Source organism: Myxocyprinus asiaticus, chromosome 25, assembly GCF_019703515.2.
Source record: "Myxocyprinus asiaticus isolate MX2 ecotype Aquarium Trade chromosome 25, UBuf_Myxa_2, whole genome shotgun sequence".
NCBI classification, from domain to species: Eukaryota; Metazoa; Chordata; class Actinopteri; order Cypriniformes; family Catostomidae; genus Myxocyprinus; species Myxocyprinus asiaticus.
Window position 1 is genome coordinate 46,121,572 of NC_059368.1, and position 20,365 is coordinate 46,141,936.

At 38.0% G+C, this 20,365-nt stretch overlaps 2 protein-coding genes across 2 annotated transcripts in view; one reads left to right on the plus strand and one right to left on the minus strand.

Annotated features, from left to right (window-relative positions):
• Positions 1-11,631, plus strand: part of LOC127416161 (A-kinase anchor protein 7) — a 118,834-nt gene extending 107,203 nt beyond the window's left edge. Inside the window, exon 9 of the mRNA XM_051655351.1 lies at positions 11,614-11,631. The gene's annotated coding sequence lies outside the window, so the exon portion shown is untranslated. The remainder of the gene's footprint in view (positions 1-11,613) is intronic.
• A 1,125-nt stretch (positions 11,632-12,756) lies between these two features.
• Positions 12,757-20,365, minus strand: part of LOC127416019 (mediator of RNA polymerase II transcription subunit 23-like) — a 119,309-nt gene continuing 111,700 nt past the window's right edge. The window contains exons 22-23 of the mRNA XM_051655090.1: positions 16,789-16,920; positions 12,757-14,093 (exon numbers count right to left, since the gene is read on the minus strand). Coding sequence (XP_051511050.1) covers positions 13,917-14,093; positions 16,789-16,920 — 309 coding nt within the window. The 3' untranslated portion in view covers positions 12,757-13,916. The remainder of the gene's footprint in view (positions 14,094-16,788; positions 16,921-20,365) is intronic.

The following is a 20,365-nucleotide window of genomic DNA, read 5'->3' on the forward strand; positions in this document are numbered from 1 at the left end:
GAAATACAAAACACTGCCCCCAAAGCAGTAAGTGTTGTTGGGTGTTTATGCATGTGTGAGCTGCATTTTCTGATAGGGGTCTCTCTGTGTCCTGCAAGACTACTTCAAGACACACCCACTACAATACATGCCTACTGCAAGACACACCTACTGCAAGTTACACCCCCTCCAAATAACCAACGAAATCCTGAAGTCTCTTAGAACAGTTCATACACAGTGTTTGTTGTGTTTATTTGGAGTCCCGCAGCAACCCTATACCTACATCTATCCATAACTCTAAACCTAACCATAACCACAAAGATTTTAAAAATTACACCAACTCTCTGTTCCCATGTCTATCTGTCAGTGGATTACCAGCTTTCTGATGGACAGGCAGCAGCTTGTGAGACAGGGGAAACTCACTTCTAGCACCTGTACAATCAGCACTGGTGCCCCCCAGGGATGTGTGCCCTCCCCACTACTCTTCTCCCTCTACACCAATGACTGCATCACCATGGACCCCTCTGTCAAGCTCCTGAAGTCTGCAGATGACACCACTGTCATCGGCCTCATCCGAGATGACGATGAGTCTGCATACAGAAGGGAGGTTGAACAGCTGGCTGTCTGGTGCAGTCAAAACAACCTTGAGCTGTACATGCTCAAAACAGTGGAGATCATTGTGGACTTTGGGAGAAACACCCCAACACTGACCCCCCTCACCATTCTAAACAGCCATTCAGGTTCCTGGGCACTACCATCTCACAGGACCTGAAGTGGGAGACACACATTGACTCCACTGTGAAAAAGGCCCAGCAGAGGTTGTACTTCCTTTGCCAGCTGAGGAAATTCAACCTGCCACAGGTGCTGCTGATACAGTTTTACTCAGCAGTCATTGAGTCTGTCCTCTGCACTTCAATAACTGTCTGGTTTGGTTCAGCTACGAAATCAGACATCAGACGACTACAAAGGACAGTTTGGACTGCTGAGAGGATTACTGGTTGCCCCCTGTACCCCCTTCAAGAACTATACACTTTCAGAGTGAGGAAAAAGGCTGGAAAAATCACTCTGGACCCCACTCACCCTGCCCACTACCTTTCTGAACTGTTGCCTTCTGGCCGATGCTTCAGAGCTCTGAGCACCAGAACTGTCAGGCACAGGAACAGTTTTTTCCCTCAGGCTATCCATCTCATGAACAGTTAAATTGCCCCATTGAGCAATAACTATGTGCAATACACAGTTTAGTCTTTCTTATATTTATCCAACACATCCAACCTCTTCTGCCATTACATTCCTCTGGAAAAAAAACAAAAAACATTTGCACTGTACATAACAGATTTGTATTTGCACTACCCATATGTATGTGTGTATGTATGTATGTACGTATGTGTATAATTAGATTAATTTTTTATTTTTTATTATTATCTATGTCTTGCTGCTGTTTTTGTATTGTTTTTGTATTGTTGTACACTGGAAGCTCCTGTCACCAAGACAAATTCCTTGTATGTGTAAGCATACTTGGCAATAAAGCTGATTCTGATTCTGAAATATACCGCAAATTTAAAGTTTGTTTGAATTCAATCATACCGCCGTATCACTAGGTGGCGACAGTGAGGAGAAATAATGAAAGTGGAGTGGAGAAGCTGCTAGCGGTATGCTAAGCTAATAGGCTAACTGATCAGCTTGTAAGCTAACTGGAGAAAACAGAACAGATAAATGTTTATTTGACCATTTATATGTTTTTTTTTATTTTTTATTATTGAACAAGCAGAAATTGTACAAACACCTTTAGGAATAGAGAAAAGAGCACTTTCACAAAAATTTCACATTAAACAAGTTCATTTTGCCATTTATATCTTCCGTTTAATAATATGATATGTGACATATAATTTAAAAGTTATCTTTGTCATATTTAAAGAGTTATGAGAAAATGAATCATACATTGATTGCATAAGTTTTAAAAAGTTCTTGTAGCCAATAGAATCACTTGATGATCCAAGGGGGGTGTTACGTGTAGTAGGCGTGTCATGAAGTTCCTTGTAGTCTTGCAGGACACAGACAGATACACTTGCATTGTCCAGGTGAAATATCCACAGAGGGGTGCCAAAAGTGAATTGTAAAGCGAGTTGTTTTCAGCTCTACAGGCTGTAATACAGTGAAGAGGAATGCATGCTTTACCAAATGAACTCCCCAACCCAAAACCCAAACCCCAAACCTAATCCTGTTAGGTTAGAGCGTAATGTTAGAGCGAAAAATGTAACCTTCAAATCATGCTTGTCACTGATTATGCCAACAAGATAACTTCCTGGTTTTAATGCAGAATGTAAACAAGGGTCTTCCACGCTGCTGATGCATTACACTTCCGGTTGCACCACAAGGGAAGGTATACACATGGGAGGCAATGGTCTGATAGGAGATGAAGCTTGTCAGTGAGTCGGCATAATATGGCCGATCCTATGGTACCTGAACTCTTGGAAACATCACGCTAGCGATGCAGCTCGTGACTCCTAATTTTGTTCTGCATCTGCCCTCCAATAGAAAAAGTTCAGACACCCCTACCCTACACTATTAAACTACTTAAATGTTTGAATACATCTGCATGTTTTGCAATAAAATGTAAATATATTGCTTGTTTACTTGTTTCCTATATTTTTACTTTGTTTGTTATTTAATGGGATTGTAGTTCATGACCTCATGAAAGATGTTAAAGGAACAGAGCAGTTGCAAAAGGTGCTATAGCAGGTATGTCCTTCTGTGTCAGGGATGCGATTCTTCCAGATTAGTCCGGAATGCTGTAAATCCGTAAAAAAAAAGAAAAAAAAAAAATCAAAAGGATTTTGGGGGGGGGTGGGGTGTGGGGGGTGGATGGGTAGGAGTAATATTGCATTGCGAGTTCATGTTATTGACAATGTCCTGTCCGGTGCATTCTCGATAAGCATTTTTCACCCAAAAAAGTGTCATTCAACTTCCCTCGGAAACAACTTCACTCACAAACTTTACAGCTGCTTCTGCGACACACACACACTTTGTTGAATGTAAGTTTATTTTAATTCATCAAGACAAATAAAATGGTTGGATATAAAACAGGTTTGAACCGTTGCCACAGTTGCTGACAGGTTAAAAATCGGTAGCTGCAATTCCAGCGTAACTGATGTGATATTTGCAGTGAAATCGTGAAATGTATCTTCACATATATCAAACCGTTTGTCTGTATAATCATAAAACCCTGCAGATACAGTGAAAACATTTGAAAATGTTCAGTCTAGATGCATTTTACCCCATTTAGATTGGGAAATTAACTTGGGTTACGGATGTAATAAATGAGTTTTGGGAGACCACTCTCTGTAAAAACTCTGGGAATTTAAATGCACAATCCAGAAATAATACTAGCCACTTGGTGAAGAGGGTTCAGCACTCATAAGAACATGTAATATTACATTTTTATTCATTGGCATTTTCACAGTAATGTGGAAAAATCAGCGTGACAGTTGTAAAAGCAGCACAGGAACAGTACATGTTGAGGGAAATCTCTTTAAATTCTGCAAACGTTGACCTCTGAGACACTGGTATATAATATGATATCCACAGTATTATGGAGTGATTCAAATTTTAATAGCGTTGTAGCCATGCATGCCATATCCACATTTAACAGCCTGCATTAACTGCTTCAGTCAGCACTGCATAAGCTGGTGGGACCATATTGCGGCTGTGTGCAGGAAAACACTAAGATGACCGCATCATTATGAGATGACCCAGTGTTTATCACAGGGACCCGCGGATCCTTAAAAAGTCTTAAAATGTCTTAAATTCAGTTTCACAAAGTTTAAGGTCATAAAAATCTATATTAAATGATACAACAAAAGTCTAAATTTATTTAAAGAGGTCTTAAATTTGGGGACGGAAAGACAGGAATCGTGATTGGACCTAATGTGATTATCAAACGTTTCCAGCTGTTGCAGAGCAGTTCACAATCATTAAGCCATATTGGAAATTTATAACAAACTGTCACTAAAGATCAACTGACGATGATGTAGTGTTGATGAAATATAACAATGTTTACTTTTAATTGTTTATATTGTAATACGTTGTAGATTATTGTAGGAGTGCACGTGAAGCGCATACATTTCAAAATAAGAGTCCCCGGTGTATTTCAAAGTTAAAGTGCCTTTAAAGTTAAAACTTCCACATTATGAATCAAATCTGCCCCCCGCCCCCCCCAGCTGATCACATGCCTGTGTATACACTTATGTCTTTAATGTCAAGTGTTTCCCACAGTGTTGGCTGGAACTATAAATGTTTTCAAAAATGTATGAAATCAACATGAATACAAAGATGACATTTTTAAGAACTTAGCAAGAACTCATCATCTCGGACATCCACATTTGTCATTGACCCATTATACAACTCATTTGACACCTCTATAAATGAAGACCAAACCAAACAGACGAATATTATCATTTCATACAAGGTTTTTTTTATTTGTTGTGCTATTGCAAAAGCACTGTTAGCAAATATTATCTTGTAAAGTGCACATGATGACATTTTCTTTGGCACGCTTCATCAGCAGTGAACCTCTGCATGCCAGAGATCTCCACAGTCACATCATATAAATCACAACCAAAGTGGAAATGAATTACCCAGCACGTCCAAACCCATGAGAGAGCGAATTATTTTAACACTCCGGTGTATGGCACAACACATTTAGCTTAACAGCTCATTTTGACCCTTTCTGCATAAAACATGAGCCATAAAGAGGCACATTTTCACACTGGGTCCTTTTTAACACCTTACATTGACCAAATACAGGTCGAGCTCTCCATTATCTGTTATGTAAGTGTGGGCTAATTGCATGCAGATTTCAGTTGCTGCATTAACAGAGAGCATCAGAAATACACCACAGTCATGCTCTGATTCCTCCAGACTTCAGCAGACTGAACCGACAGACAGATCGTGACAGTAGTGTGATTCAATGGAAAGCCAAGGACAGACAAGCTTTCACACCACTATAAAACCAATATTTGGCTTTGAAATGTTAATGTTAGTGCGCATGCAGGGACCAAAATAAACTTTGTACTACACCTGTCAGCGCGTGAACTGAGAAAAATGATCATATTATCTTATTTTTAATCTTTCTATTGAAACAGGAAGTTTGTGCGGGAGATATTGAGGGGATCATCCCTTTTATGTTTAAATAGCTAATAGGCTTGAGTTACGTCACTGCCATGAACATGATTTGTTATTTACTTGTCGGAGGTGGTATGAGGGGGAAGGATTTTCTCATTCGAACATTTGATTGGACAAAAATCTGTGAAATGCAAGATGAGTCATTAGTATTTTTGCTTTCTTTGCCTGTATGAGAAAGATTGTACATTTTAAATGTGTAGATCTGCTAAAAGTGAAGTACACTAACATATATGGGCGATTCTTTTACTTTGGGCAATTTCAAAATCCTGTTAAAACATTTTTAACACACTCACTTGTTTATTTAATTTGTCTTCTAACAATGTCCAACAGTGTGTGTACATGCGTCACAGGAGATTCATATCATTTGACATTTAAAAAAATGTTTTTTTCAAATAAAACAGACTCCTTTGTCTTGCTAAGAATAATTTCATAGCTAACATTTTATGTATCCTAAAAATACACACAATTAAATCATATTTTCACACTACTTTGCATAATTTGGAAAAATTACAGCTTGATGGGAACTGACGGCCAATAAATAGTGATATTTCCCTTGATTTTTCTTTGTTTTGTCTCATATTTCATCTTAAGTATGGTCTTCACTGACACTTTTATCCACTTGGATAACAAGTACACTAACTTTTGCTGTGTGCATTTTCCATTTCCCTTTTTGGTTTGTAACTAGCAGCACCTAATAAACAAGTATAAAAAAAAAATAAAAATTGTTCTAGAGCAAATAGTTTTACCAAAAATTAATTAGGAATTAATTAGCGAGACTTAGTAATACCAATCAATATAAAGTCAGATTTTTTTCATCAAACAGGTTATGTTTCCAGGAGTGTTGGTTATTCATGAGATTATTATTCAGAAGCTGAATAATTCATTCTGATTCAAAGTAATGTCCAGCATCATCCAATCACTGCTAACCATGTTAAAATAAAATGATACATTATAAATTCTGAATCTATGTACTGATTATCATTGTCACATGTCTGTCAAACATGTTGAGTGATCCAAACATCATCTGCAGCCTGAAACTGAACTTTTGACTAGATGCAAGTGAATGCACTTAGCTGCATAGGAAAGCTATAGGATGCTCCCTTGCTCCCTAATTAGGTGATGACTTTACATCCAGTGTGCTCTCTGTCTGCACTGGTCTCAGAACAGTTTGAAATGCACCTGATTTTCATCCTAACTCCATATAAAGCCTCTGAAAGACACATTTTTCAGCTTTTGCATGAATACATTTATTCTCAATGTGAAAATACACAATAAATATATAGGAATGCATTTAATAATGTTAATGAATAGAACCGTATTGAACAGTGATAACAAAATAAAATATAACACAATTTATATTAAAATGAAGAGAAATGACCCACAGATGTTTTAATGTTGAAAATTATTCAAAATAACTAATATGATTTTTCAACTTTTGAGGGAATGCGGTCCCAATTACCACGTATGTGGACTTCATGTTTATTAGTGCATTGACACGTGAAAAATAAACAGATTTTTTAAAGCAGCATATCAAATAAACCTAGAGACATTACTCTTTACAACCAAATAGGTTTCAATCAAAACACTTAAAGAGGTTTCTTACCAGAGGCACTTTTGTTGGTGCTGCACCCGTAGGAGCGCTTCATGGAAATCAACATCATGTTGTTTGTCACGAGACATGGTGTGCCAGAAGTTTAACCCTTAAATGACAGTGTAGAATGTTGTAAACAGAATTCAATCACACGTGGACGTGGGGCGCAGGAAGTTAAAATGAATGCTTAAGTGTATTTGAAGTCCATCGCAATTTGTTTTTTATATTAGTGACAGTGCAGGTCATTGTATCACTCAACATCATATACAAGATTTTTTGTCTCTCTTTTTGTGTGTGTGTGACTTAAAATGCAGAATATTTAACATACATGTCTCTACATTAAATTTTGGAGAAAACAAATCTAATTGTTTTTTTTGTTTTATTTTTGGGAATATGATATCTATTGTATTCAGATGTTTGTGGAATATTGTTTACTCAAGAGGACATAGTGTATTGCAGTTGCTAAGCTGAATGTAGGATATGTAGGACGATGTTTCCTGTGGTGATGCTGTTTCCTGTTCCTGTTGCTGCTGGCGCTTGTTTGTAGTCTGCTAGCCTGCTTGGCATTACTTATCTTTCTATTTTCAGCGTTTAATCTTTAATCTCTCCCATTGTTTCATGTGCATTGTTTTTTCTGCTTTTATACTTTTTAAACACGATACAATTATGTGCATTTTACCGCGCACACCCGCCTTTCTACTATTATTGCGATTAAACTGCGTGCTTTACCGCACACATTTTTTACATGGATCATTGCATCAGTCTCAAACCACTGCTGATCAAAAACCACCACCACAACAACAACAAACAACTGCAGTAAGTCATGGAATCCGCACATTATCACTTTGTGCATTGCATGCCACATGTTTACTATAGCTTCTTCCGTCAGCAGTGAGGGGTTTACATGTGATAAATGAAAGGAATTAGTCAGGCTGATGGAGAAGTTTAGTGAGTTAGAGACACGCATCCGAAAACTAGTGAAGGTCAGTGAGAAAGAGAAGCCAGCAGATACTGGTAGCATCACACACTTTGGTTCCGGCTGTAGAGCCCCTGCAGCAGGGCATTTGGGTGATGTCTCTGCAGCATACTTGTAGGGCAAAGCGACACCATTCTCCCGTTTCTGTTAGGGTTTACAATCGATTCTCCCCACCCAGTGATGCATCCACTGAGGATCATGTTGAAAGCACCCTTGTTATTGATGACTCTATTGTAATGAACGTGGAAATAGAGACTCCAGACACTATTGTTAAATGCATTTCGGGTACTAGAGCGTCTGACATCAGATCAAATTTACTGGCTAATGCAAAATGTATAATGCAAAAGATTGTTATTCATGTCGGCACTAACGATGTCTGGCTTTGCCGGTCGGAGATCACTACAGATAATGTTAAAGAGGTGTGTGAACTTGCAAAAACAATGCCAGACATTGTAATATGCTCTGGCCCCCTCCCTGCTCGTCATGGTGATGAGGTTTATAGTAGATTCATGTCACTGAATGGCTGGATGTCTGAGTGGTGTTCAGATAATGGCATAGGTTTTATAGACAATTGGAAGAGTTTTTGGGGTAGACCTGACCTGCTAAAGAGAGATGGACTCCATCCCTCCAGGGAAGGTGCCGCTCTCCTCTCTAGTAATTTGGTTCATAGTCTTAATAATGATAGTATTTGACTAACTGGGGCCCAGGTCAGGAGCAGACAAACTGGTTAATCCGAACGTCTGCTAGCTGCCTTGAGATGTCACACAGGTCACATAAACTACAAAAGATAGAGACTGTATCACCTAGATACTGTATCATATAGAAACTGTATCACCTAGATATCACATAGAGACCGTGTCTGTTCCTGAACTACCAAACACAAAACCCTCATTAAGTCATTTAGAAAAAATGTGATTAAATGGCAAACTTGAAAATAAAAAAATAAATTAAAAAACTGAAGATAAAGGTAGGGCTACTAAACATTACATCTCTTTTATCCAAATCACTTATTGTAAATTAAATTATTATAGGTCATAGTTTGGATTCACTCTGTTTGGCTGAAACCTGGATTAAAACAGATGAATATATTAGTTTAAATTAGTCTACTCCCTCAAGTTATTGTTATAAACATAAGCATCGTCTGAAAAGTTAAGGAGGTGTTGCTATAATTTACTGTGATATTTTCAGTATTACTCAAAGGTCTGGATATAAGTTTAATTCTTTTGAACTGATAATGCTTAATGTGACATCGTCAGATATAAATAAAAAAATCTTTGTCGTCTTTTGTTCTTGCAGTTTATAGACCACCAGGGCCATATTCTGATTTCCTTCCAGAATTTGCTGATGGTTGCTGTGGATAGAGCTTTAATCGTCGGTGACTTCAAGATCCCCATAGATCAAGAAAATGATGCATTGGGATTAGCATTTATCGATGTTCTCAACACTTTTGGGGTTAAACAAATTGAGACAGGTCCAACCTATTGCCAAAATCATACTCTAGATCTAATATTGTCATATGGAATTGATGTTGATAATATAGAAACTCTGCCGATGATGAGATCTCAGATCATTACCTCGTCTCCTGTATGCTGCGCTTAGCAAAGGTAACTCAATCTACGCAACGTTACTGTTCAGGTAGAACTATTCTTTCAACTACTAAAGAAAGCTTCACTAATAATCTTCCAGACTTGTCTCAAATACTCAGTATGCCAACATGTTCAGAAAAACTTCATGTTGTCACAGAAAATAGGGATACAGTCTTCTCTAGCACTCTAGACAGTGTCGCCCCCTTCGATTAAAGAAGAGTTAGAGAAAAAACCCACACCATGGTACAATGATCACACTCATGCTCTCAAGAGAGTAGCTTGTAAAATGGAGCGCAAGTGGAAGAATACAAAATTAGAGGTATTTCGCATGAAAGGATGGAAGGATAGTGTCTCTAACTACAGACAGGCTCTAAAAACTGCCAGGTCTGCACATTTGAGCAAAATAATAGAAAATAATCACAACAATCCTAGGTGTTTATTCAGTACTAAGGCTAAATTGGAATCAAACTTCGATTGAACCAGATATTCCTTCGCAGCATAGTAGTGACGACTTTATGAATATCTTTACTAATAAAATTGAAATCATCAGAAACAAAATTGGAATTATGCATCCGTTTGCCACATCACCCCAGATGACTAAAATTATTCCCTACGAGCAACTTCAATTCTTCGCTGTTATAGGTCAGGAAGAGCTGACAAAAATGATCAAAACATCAAAATCAACAACATGTATGTAAATACAGATTAAACTCTTAAAAGAGGTGTTTCCTGTAATCTCAGAACCTCTTCTTAATATTATTAACTCCTCATTATCGTTAGGGAATATCCAAAGCAGTTATCAAACCGCTAATCAAGAAACCACAGCTTGATCCAGGAAAATTGGCTAATTATTGACCAATTTCAAATCTCCCATTTATGTCAAAAATACTAGAAAAGGTAATGTCCTCCCAAATATGTTCATTTTTACAGAGAAATGGTGTCTGAGAAGAATTTCAGTCAGGATTTAGGCTCCATCACAGTACAGAGACTGCACTTATCACAGTTACAAATTACTTTCTCTTATCATCTGATCACGGCTGCATTTCTCTTCTAGTGCTTTTAGATCTTAGTGCTGCCTTCGACACCATAGATCATGGCATTCTCTTGGATAGGCTTGAAAATTATGTTGGCATTTGTGAACAGACATTAGCTTGGTTTAGGTCCTATCTCTCTGACTGCTACCACTTTGTCTGTGTAAATGAAGAACTGTCAGATCAAATTAAAGTATGGAGTGCCACAGGGATCAGTTTTAGGGCCTCTGCTTTTCTCCCTATATATGCTCCCCCTGGGAGACATTATCAGGAACCATGAAATTAGTTTTCACTGTTATTGCCGACAATACCCAACTTTATATTTCTTCGAAATCCGATAAAATTTCACAATTTTAAAAATTACAGAGTGTATAAATGATATCAAAGAGTGGATGGCTAGAAATTTCCTTCTACTCAGTTCCGATAAAACAGAAATACTAATTATTGGAACAAAAACCTCAAAAAATAAGACGCTAAAATATAATCTGAATCTTGATGGATGTACTGTAATGTCAACTTCTACAGGAAAAAATGTAGGTGTTATATTAAATAGCAATCTAACCTTTGAAAAATTCCAATATTTGTAGAACTACATTCTTCCACCTCAGAAATATTGCTAAGTTATGACACATGCTATCTGTTTCTGATGCCGAAAAATTATTCATGCATTCATGACCTCAAGACTAGATTATTGTAATGCATTACTGGGAGGATGTCCTGCAGGTTTAGTAAATAAACTTCAGTTGATTCAAAATGCAGCAGCGAAAGTGCTAACGAGAACCAAGGAATATAATCATATCAAACCCATTTTATCAGCATTACATTGGCTACCTGTTAAGTTTCTAATTAATTTTAAAATTCTGTTAATTACTTACAAATCTTTGAATGTCTAGCTCCACAGTACTTAAGTGACCATCTATCACGCTATAATCCATTGCGCTCACTACGATCGCAAAACTCTGGCCTGTTAACAAAACCGAGAATACCAAAATCCACAAAAGGAGGGAGATCATTTTCATATTTGGCTCCTAAACTATGGAATAGTCTTCCTAGCAGTGTTCGGAACTCAGACACACTCTCAGTTTAAGCCGAGACTAAAGACTTATCTATTTAGCTAGGCATACACCTAATTTATAGTTATGCTGCTTTAGTTAGGTCTGCCGGAACTGAAAACGCTTCTCTTATTCTTTAAACCTGCTTTAAAGCATCTACGCTAATTTTATGCTCTTTCTTTCCCTGTCTAAACCTCGGGATTATATCCATCATCAGATACATCTCCGGTTCTGCCTGACATCAGATTCCCACTGTGTCGCTGAGTGATGATGACCAACTGCAGCATGTGCTTCAGCATGACTTCACTTCAGCCTTCTAAGACGGACTTCACAGAGGATGAACTGATGCAAACTCAAAGACATGGGAGTCTTCATGAGCCACTGTAGCATGGGCTCAGGATGGAGTTCATCAAAATTACCTGCCATAAGCGTCCAGCCGGCCTACGATGCTACTCACTGAATGATACCTATATCAACTTGGTCAAAGGAGGGACAACACTCTCTTAAACTACATAGGAAATGAATTAACCACTAACAAAAGCCTTCATCGGCCAAAATCAAAGGACAATGCATCTATGTGTATTTCCTCAGTTAATTCGGGGTGACTTCAAAGCCTTTAACACTAAAACTTACAGTTCATACAAAATCATTTTGTTTAACCATTGACCCACAACACTTAGTTTACAAATTGTAACCACTAATAGTTCTAAACATAAATCACTAATATTGGCATTATATTCATTCATTTTCTGTTATAACATAATTTTATGTACAGCTGCTTTGAAACAACAACTGTTGTGAAAAGTGCTATTCAAATAAATTTGACGATTCTGTACATGAGCATCACCCAAGTGTCCACGTCCTGATGGCGAATGGCCTTCATGAGCAGGCTGACAGCAAGGACTGATTTTACAACTGCAGTTCAAGTACTAGTACCACAGTTGTGTGGAAACATTTTAATATAATTTATATACATTCATTTTCTCTATAAGCATTCCAGTTTAAAGGTTTATAAGCAGAGGTGGAGAGTGAATAAACTGCAGGGCAAAGTCCAAAACGCACGCCATGTTTATATGTTAGAAAATGCCCCTGAAGTGAAAATAATTTGAAATAGTCATCATCGAGAAACCCACTCCTCAGTATAGGGGAGGATGTGTCCTCCTATATGTCTATAGTGGTTTCAGAACTGTTCGTTGAGATTTAAGGCAAGGCAAACCTCTCTCTCTCTTTGCAGTAGATAAGGACGTGTGACCCCTGTCTCAAGCGATCTCATCTACAGAATAAAGTGTGTTTGTGTCTGGCTCTATCTGCACTCACTCAAACACTGGATACACATAACAACACACACAAAGGACACAAAATCAGAGGCAAAATTTCAAAACATACAACATGACCTGTTTTTATTTAACATTTAAAAAAAATGATCATGGGAAAACAAAACTCACTTTCATTTGATACAAAAAACATGATGTTGCTATATCTAAGTTCAGGAAAAAGCAAAAATCTTATAGTCCATAAATGCAAGTATCTGGCATTCTAGTCCATGATTTTGGGGTCAGAGGCAACACATGTTTTCCAGTGGATTTCCAACATCAGAATATGGCAGGTGCTGGAACATCCAACTAAAGAGGTTTCTACTGGAATTCCACTGGAATTAAAAGCCTTGTTAAGTGTCACATGTTCCCCTCCAGTAATACAATGTGATCGGAGTGTCAAAGCGTCTTTGTGTTCTGAGCACTGGTTGATCTGCCTCAATTTAGGCCTGCTTAAAAGCCTCAAACACACGGCTGTCGTCTGCCAGAGGGCGGAGGAGAAGCTGAGGACCAGGCAATGGCGTGTCCGGGGACCGGTGAGTGAGCTTTTCTCTCTCTCTCCTCTCTCTCCTCTCTCTCTCTGTCTCTCCCCCTCGCTCTTTCCCTCTCCCCTCTCCCTCCCCTCGTCTCTCCCATGGCTCCAGAGAGGCGGGGAAGACCTGCCAGCAGAAGGATGGCCGGAAGGGCAACATCTCCCCGCCAGGAAGAGAGGGGAGTGGAGTACGTCATGCCGGAGGTTTTCCTGGCCTGAATCGGGCGGTGGAGGAGTGTGACGAGGAGGTGGGTGTGGCCGGGCCGTGAGAATGCACATCCGGTGCTGAATTGTCCTAATCAGCCGGGAGGGGAATAAAGGTGAGCTGGAGGCGCCAGTTCGAGATCAAGAGAGAGAGAGACACACTCTCTGAATGCAGCCTCTTGGCAGAAGGGAAGATTATCAGTGAATAATAACTTCAGAAATAATGAATTTTTATTTTTGGGCGGACGATTCCTTTTACAGAGTTAAAACAACACTTCAACCGGCAAGAGCTTGAGATCGAATGCTCGAGTTGTAACAGCTTTTAACTCTGTGTTAAGTGCGACAGCATGACACATATGGAGGTTCAAATGAAAGCCATCTGAACAAATCGACTTTAGAGCGCAGTTTTGCGGCCGTATCTGCTCTGAGAAAGACGTTACCATGTCCAGTGCTATAGTGTGTGACTGCACGTCACTGGGCGACAGACAGAGGGATATTAGTGGGTCCAGCTCCGCTCTGGGGTGCAGGGGACGAGACCACTGTCGGCTGAGGGGTGGTGGTCGCTGTGGGCTCCATTTTACTGATGTGAGTGATGAAGCGCAGACGGAGACGTATCGCCGGGCTCAGCGAACAGATGATCCTCTCCACCTAAACACAGAGAGAGACAGACTGAGTGAACGAAGTCTCGGCCTCAGATGACCCTTTGAAAATTGCCAAAACAGCAAATATTGATCTGATTACACAAATCCGCCAGGAAACAAAGTCATGTTTACAAGATGCTGGGCTGATGCAGCATTGGACTTGCTAAAGTTTGCAAGGTTTCATGACGTCACATGTTTGAAAGCATAACTGTATATTCTGCTTTGTTTACTGAAATAATTAATTACCATGCAATAATCTGTATTTGGTTCGTCGACCAATAACATGTCAAACATCATCATTTTAGCCGTTACCCTCTGATGGGTCTCTACAGACCCACCTGAACCTACATTTACATTAATTGCATGTTTGAAAGGTGAATTTAGTAATCTTGAAAACCAGTACATCATTTGGAAACTCAAAATCTTATGCTTTGATGACTGAAAGCAGTATCATGATCAAAATGTTATAGCTAATGTATTTCCATAATTTATGTAAAGAGTGAAAATAATTTGAATCATACATCCCATATTATGAAATCATTCTGTAAACACATCTCCAATCATGTAAGATCCAGTATACTTGTCATTTGATGGCTTCACTAAACAACCTCCATTAAATCTTTTAGTCCAAATGTGTGCACATTTGGAGAAATGATGATGTATTTTTATAAGTTTACTTCATATTTCTTTAGCCAGAAACGTAATTCATGTCAATTTCCAACCAAATTATGCAATCTGAAGCACTACAGCACTCGAATACTCTTTTAAAGTGTGTTCTATTGAACCAGGAAAACAGAGGAAGCAGCGGGCAAGATATGATCCATGTATATCATCAGAGATCACATGACAGATGTTCCTCATCCCTTACCACAGTAGGATTACACTGTGTAAATCATAATAATAACATTTAGACTTGATGATTATGAAAATGTATGGTGAGTCTATATTTTCCAAGAGATCTCTGGCATTGTTATAGGTTTGATGTTTGTATATTTGAAGAATCCTGTCACTGAACCTGCTGTTTGCTACAGGCTGCACATTCTATAAATATTTGGATTTCTGCTTTATTATATGAACGGAATCCACATGAAATCTGTAAAAGAAGCTGTTATAACCACTCAGTGATAATTGAAACTAAGATATATGCAGTATGTGTTAACTTTGTATTGTTTACATGCTGCTGTCATGGAGCTAAGCTAATGCTAGCATGCTAACCTTTGCCATAGTTGGCACAAATAAGGTTTAATAAAACTCTGAGTTTTAAAGGTACCATAATCAGATTTGGAATATAACATTAACCGACTTGTGGCTTGAGCTCCATTGTGTCTCTAGTTGCTTATAAGGCCAGTGTCATTTATATTTTCATAAAAATATAATTATAATATTTTATCTTGTTCCTATAAATTTGAGTTCTTATAACTGTTTTTCTTTATGACTTTAATAAATTCTGACATCTGGGCAACAAACTTACAAGCGTCTTCTGTCAAAACAGACCACAATTATGACTGTAATACAAAGAGGTGATGAACTACAGCCATTAATACAGAGTATGTTCAACTCAGGCCTGAGCTCAGAAAATGGGGGAATGCGAACAGGTTAAAATGTATATAAATGTAAAGGGTATGTTTTGTATGTAGTGAATGTACAGTAGATGCCATTTCATTTTTTCATCCTTTTTAATTACCTTTTTGCCTTCACTAGTTCATTTTAAATGAACGAACGCCAAGGAGACTGCTGATGTCAAGATTTATAATGAAAAATTAGTTGTATTTTGATCTGTTCTCGCCCACACCTGTCATTTCAGAAGACATGGATTAAACCACTGGATTACTTTTATGCTGCCTTTATGTCATTTTTGGAGCTTCAAAGTTCTGTTCACCATTCACTTGTATTGTATGGAACTATAGAGTAGAGATATTCTCCTAAAAATCTTCATTTGTGTTCTGCAGAAGAAAGAAAGTCATACACATCTGGGATGGCATGAGGGTGAGTAAATGATGAGAGAATTTTCATTTTTGGGTGAACTATCCCTTTCAATGACACCTATTTTGTTTTAAGTGAGTAATTTTTAATGAAATAGCTTGCAGCTCCAGTTTAGAGTGTTAAATGGCAAAAAGTTAAACGTATCAGTTATGGGTATCCGTCCAGAAATTCCATATCGGTGCATCGCTAACAAATACAGTAGATCTTTCATGAATATCAGTGCTTGGGTCTCTGAGGGTTAAAGTAGTTTTAGTTCAATTATAGCATGTTACACTGCAGGACAATATTTATTACATTTATTACTTTTGAACAGACAGAAATTCTGATCTCAAAGTTTACACAGATTTCTGAATTTTTTCCCGCTCTTATACAGATGATCTAGAGTTTCTTTATAAGAGTCATCATAAAGAATTACTAAATACAATTGAGCACTTTGGATAAACAACTGAATTCAAAGATTTATCAATATGTGAGTTAGAGTTAACTGAAGTTTAGTTTAAACAACAACAGTATGTTTGTGAGGATGCAGATGTTTGTTTGCTGTGACTGCTGATATGTGAGATGATATTTGACTTTTCTGCTTTCCAAACACTGAACTAAACCCTCGACCTCCTGTCACAAACACTTCAGAGGAATAAAGAGCTCATATGAATAACAAATACCTTGCAGAGAAGGGGTCAGACTACAAAAGAGAATGTGTGTGTGTGTGTTCGTGTTACCTGGTCTTTGACGCTGTCCCCAGTGAACATGTATTTGATGTGGTAAAGGAAGTCACAGATGGGGTCCATATACGCCAAGTGTTTACTGTGCTGGTCCACCGCCTGAAGCATCTCGTAAAACGCCACTCCAATCTGAGGAAAGAAAACAACATGACTCTTAATCCGCTATCACGCTTTTGCTCCGGATAGGGCTGAGGATCTCCAGACAGGAGAAAAAACACTTCTAGAATAATAAACAGGAGAAATGTTAACGTTCAGTATGGTGCCTGTAGGAGCAGAAGTCCCGCCTTTCAGGTAAAATAATTCATAGAAGCATCACCAGTGTGTTTACTTGAGAACGCACATGCACATTAGCTGGACCAGCCTGAAAAACACTGATGTAATTGCTGGTTTGAAATATGTTATAGAAACTGTTAACTATATAAACAGCTACATATTAGACATTAAACAAGATTTTGCGAACACCAGAGTAGGTTGATTTTTTTCCTTTGAATAAAAGAACCCAACAACTCGCTGAATAAGATATGAGCTTTTGGGTCACGTGTCTGGAACCGGTTTTCCAGATTTGTATCTTAAAGCATGTGAATGAAAGCTTTTCTATTTTGATCAAGGTGTAAATGGGCCTTTTGTGCCTCGTACAACCCCGCATCCACATGTGTGGACATTGTATTTTGGCTTCGCTATATGCAACGCATAATTTAAATTAATTTGAACAACTGAATACTGTTCACAAGACTCTACACTGTCATTTAAGGGTTCAACTTCTGCTGCACTGCATCATGTGACACAACAACATGATGACAATTTCCATGAAGTGCTTCAATGGGCACAGAGCCAACAAAAGTGCCTGCTTCCTTTTATATAAATTCTGTTATATTTTATTTTGTTATCACTGTGGAATACGATTCATATTCATTAACATTAATAAATGCATTCCTAACTGCGTAATAAATATGCATTTCAAACTGTTCTGAGACCAGTGCAGACAGACAGCACACTGGAGGTTAAGTCATTCACTAAATAGGGAGCAAGGGAGCATCCTATATCTCTCTATGCAGTTAAGTGCATTCACTCCTAAAATCTGATCAAAAGTTCAGTTTCAGGCTGCAGATGATGTTTGGATCACTCAACATGTTTGACAGACATGTGACAATGATAATCAGTACATAGATTCAGAATTTATAATGTATCATTTTATTTTAACATGGTTAGCAGTGATTGGATGATGCTGGACGTTACTTTGAATCAGAATTAATTATTCAGCTTTATAGAAAAGCAGCTGTAATGTATATAACATTGTAATGTATATAACGTCTAAAACAAATTATATCCAACACACAAAAAAATCGGACTTTTTATAGCTTAGTATTATTAAAAATTTTACAACGTAGTGTTGCTGTCCACATATGTGGACATACATTTTTGGGGAAACTATTTGCTCTAGATTCTTTTTTTTTTTTTTTGCTTGTTTATTTGGTGCTACTAGTTACAAATCAAAAAAGGAAATGGAAAATGCACACAGACGTCACGCTCGGGTCTCAGGAGCTTTAAGGTTGCACCAAGGTTGGTACACAATACCAAAACATCAGAAGTCAATACTAAGACATTACTGGAATGATGAAAGCTTAGCTTGTGAATATTAGTGATGTAATGTGGTGCTCGACTGATAGGGCCATTTGATTTGCTGAAATGCTGATGTTGGTAAGTGGCCAAATATCTACAAATCTTTCGTTGCTGAAGGCCTGGCTCATGAATATTAATTATGTTACAGAATTGGGCTCTTCAAGAGGATTACGAAGCAACGCAAGCACGATCGATTTAAGTCAAGTGCACACTACACGACTCACTGCTTTTTGTTTTCAGTCATATTGAGCCCGTTTACATGCTGATTACTCTCTAAAATCAGTTATTTAAAAAATCTGACGAAGCAAGAAAACCATGTTTACATGACATTTGAAATAATCACGTTATTCTCTGCTTCTGATGTCAAACCGTGAAGAGGCATGCACTCAACACGTGTGTGCATTGGATGAACCAGTAAGAATGCTGGTTAAGGTGTTTACATACCCATGTCGATCGGTTTATTCTTACACCATTTATGACCTTACACCGAAAAACGAATGCCGTTTTTTGCGTTTACATGACCACATGCGATGTCAGCTTATAGCATAATTGGTGTAAGAACGTGCATGTAAATGCACTCAACTGGTGCGCACAGGCTGGACCACTGGTGCCTAACTGAAGCTACGATCATGAAATAACGTGACAGTGTATTCGTGAAAACATGTCAGCAAACAACATGAAAGTATTGGCTTGTTTTTTTGTTTTGTTTTTTAATAAAAGAGCCAAATTACTGATGAGACAGCGGGCTGGGAGCAGTGCGCAGCAGTATGATTATTTTATTATCTAATTATTTTTTGGCTTTACTCTCCTTTTGCTTCTGATACTGTAAAAAAACATAAACATACATTACAGTGTTATTTTTGTATTTTGTTTTTATTTTTAGTATTGACTTGGTACCAGGATGTTGTTACTGTCACCAGACTCAACAGGATGAGAACAAGACGATATGGGGAATCTATTAAGAAATTCTGCTGCCAAACTGGTGAAATTGAAAACAGGCCTGATCCGGATGTTGCTGTGAACTGTGTGCTCCTCCAGACAGTGTGCTGGAGGATGGATGTGCCTGGAGAGAGCACTTTCATTAGATTCACCACATCAAGCAACCCCAGATGTCTCTCAGGACACACGCTTCAGGGAATGCACAAACGCACACATGCACAATGTGTTTAAACAGCCTCCAAGGACAACCATAGATGCAGGTTTGATTTTAATGTAGTAAGATACTTGTCAACTAGTTTGTTTTGTTGTGGAAGAATTCATTGCTATCCATGGTATATTCAGCAGCGATGACGATGATGATTGTTTTTTGTTTTTTTTAAATCAATATGTTCATATCCCATCTGATGTTTACATGTTTTCCAGGTTAAAGGCATATGAAACACCATTTGCCCCACACTATCAACAAGCAACTAATACATTTTTGTGTGTGTTTAAATTAACACAGTCTCATCATGTTTACGCTTTTGTACACATTATTTTTCAAATAGCTCAAGAACAACAACATAATAATAACAGGCATATTTTATGTATCTTTTATTTGTAACCACTGACTGCAGAAGAAACCATCTGCAAGTTTTGAGGCACTTTGTAGAATGATACTGGATATCCACAAGCAGAACTCTGTGTTCTTTGTATTCAGAGTCATATCTGGGACTATCTATTTTTTTTATAAAAATGTCCTTAAATTTAGTCTTGTCTGTAACGCCAGGATTCTGCGATTGACTTAGACGCTCGAGGGGGATCCTATTGTGTTCAAAATCAAAATCCTTCTAAACTTTAATGGGACCGCAGATGGCTTACATCACACACGTGCGGTGCACGGAGCAGTTTGATGACAGTCAAAGTTCATTCACATAATGCACTGTTACACTGGAAAATGAGACACAAAAACATGCTGTTCATGTCAAATATTCACTTAAAATGAGTCAAATGATCACCGTTCTAATAATTGCAA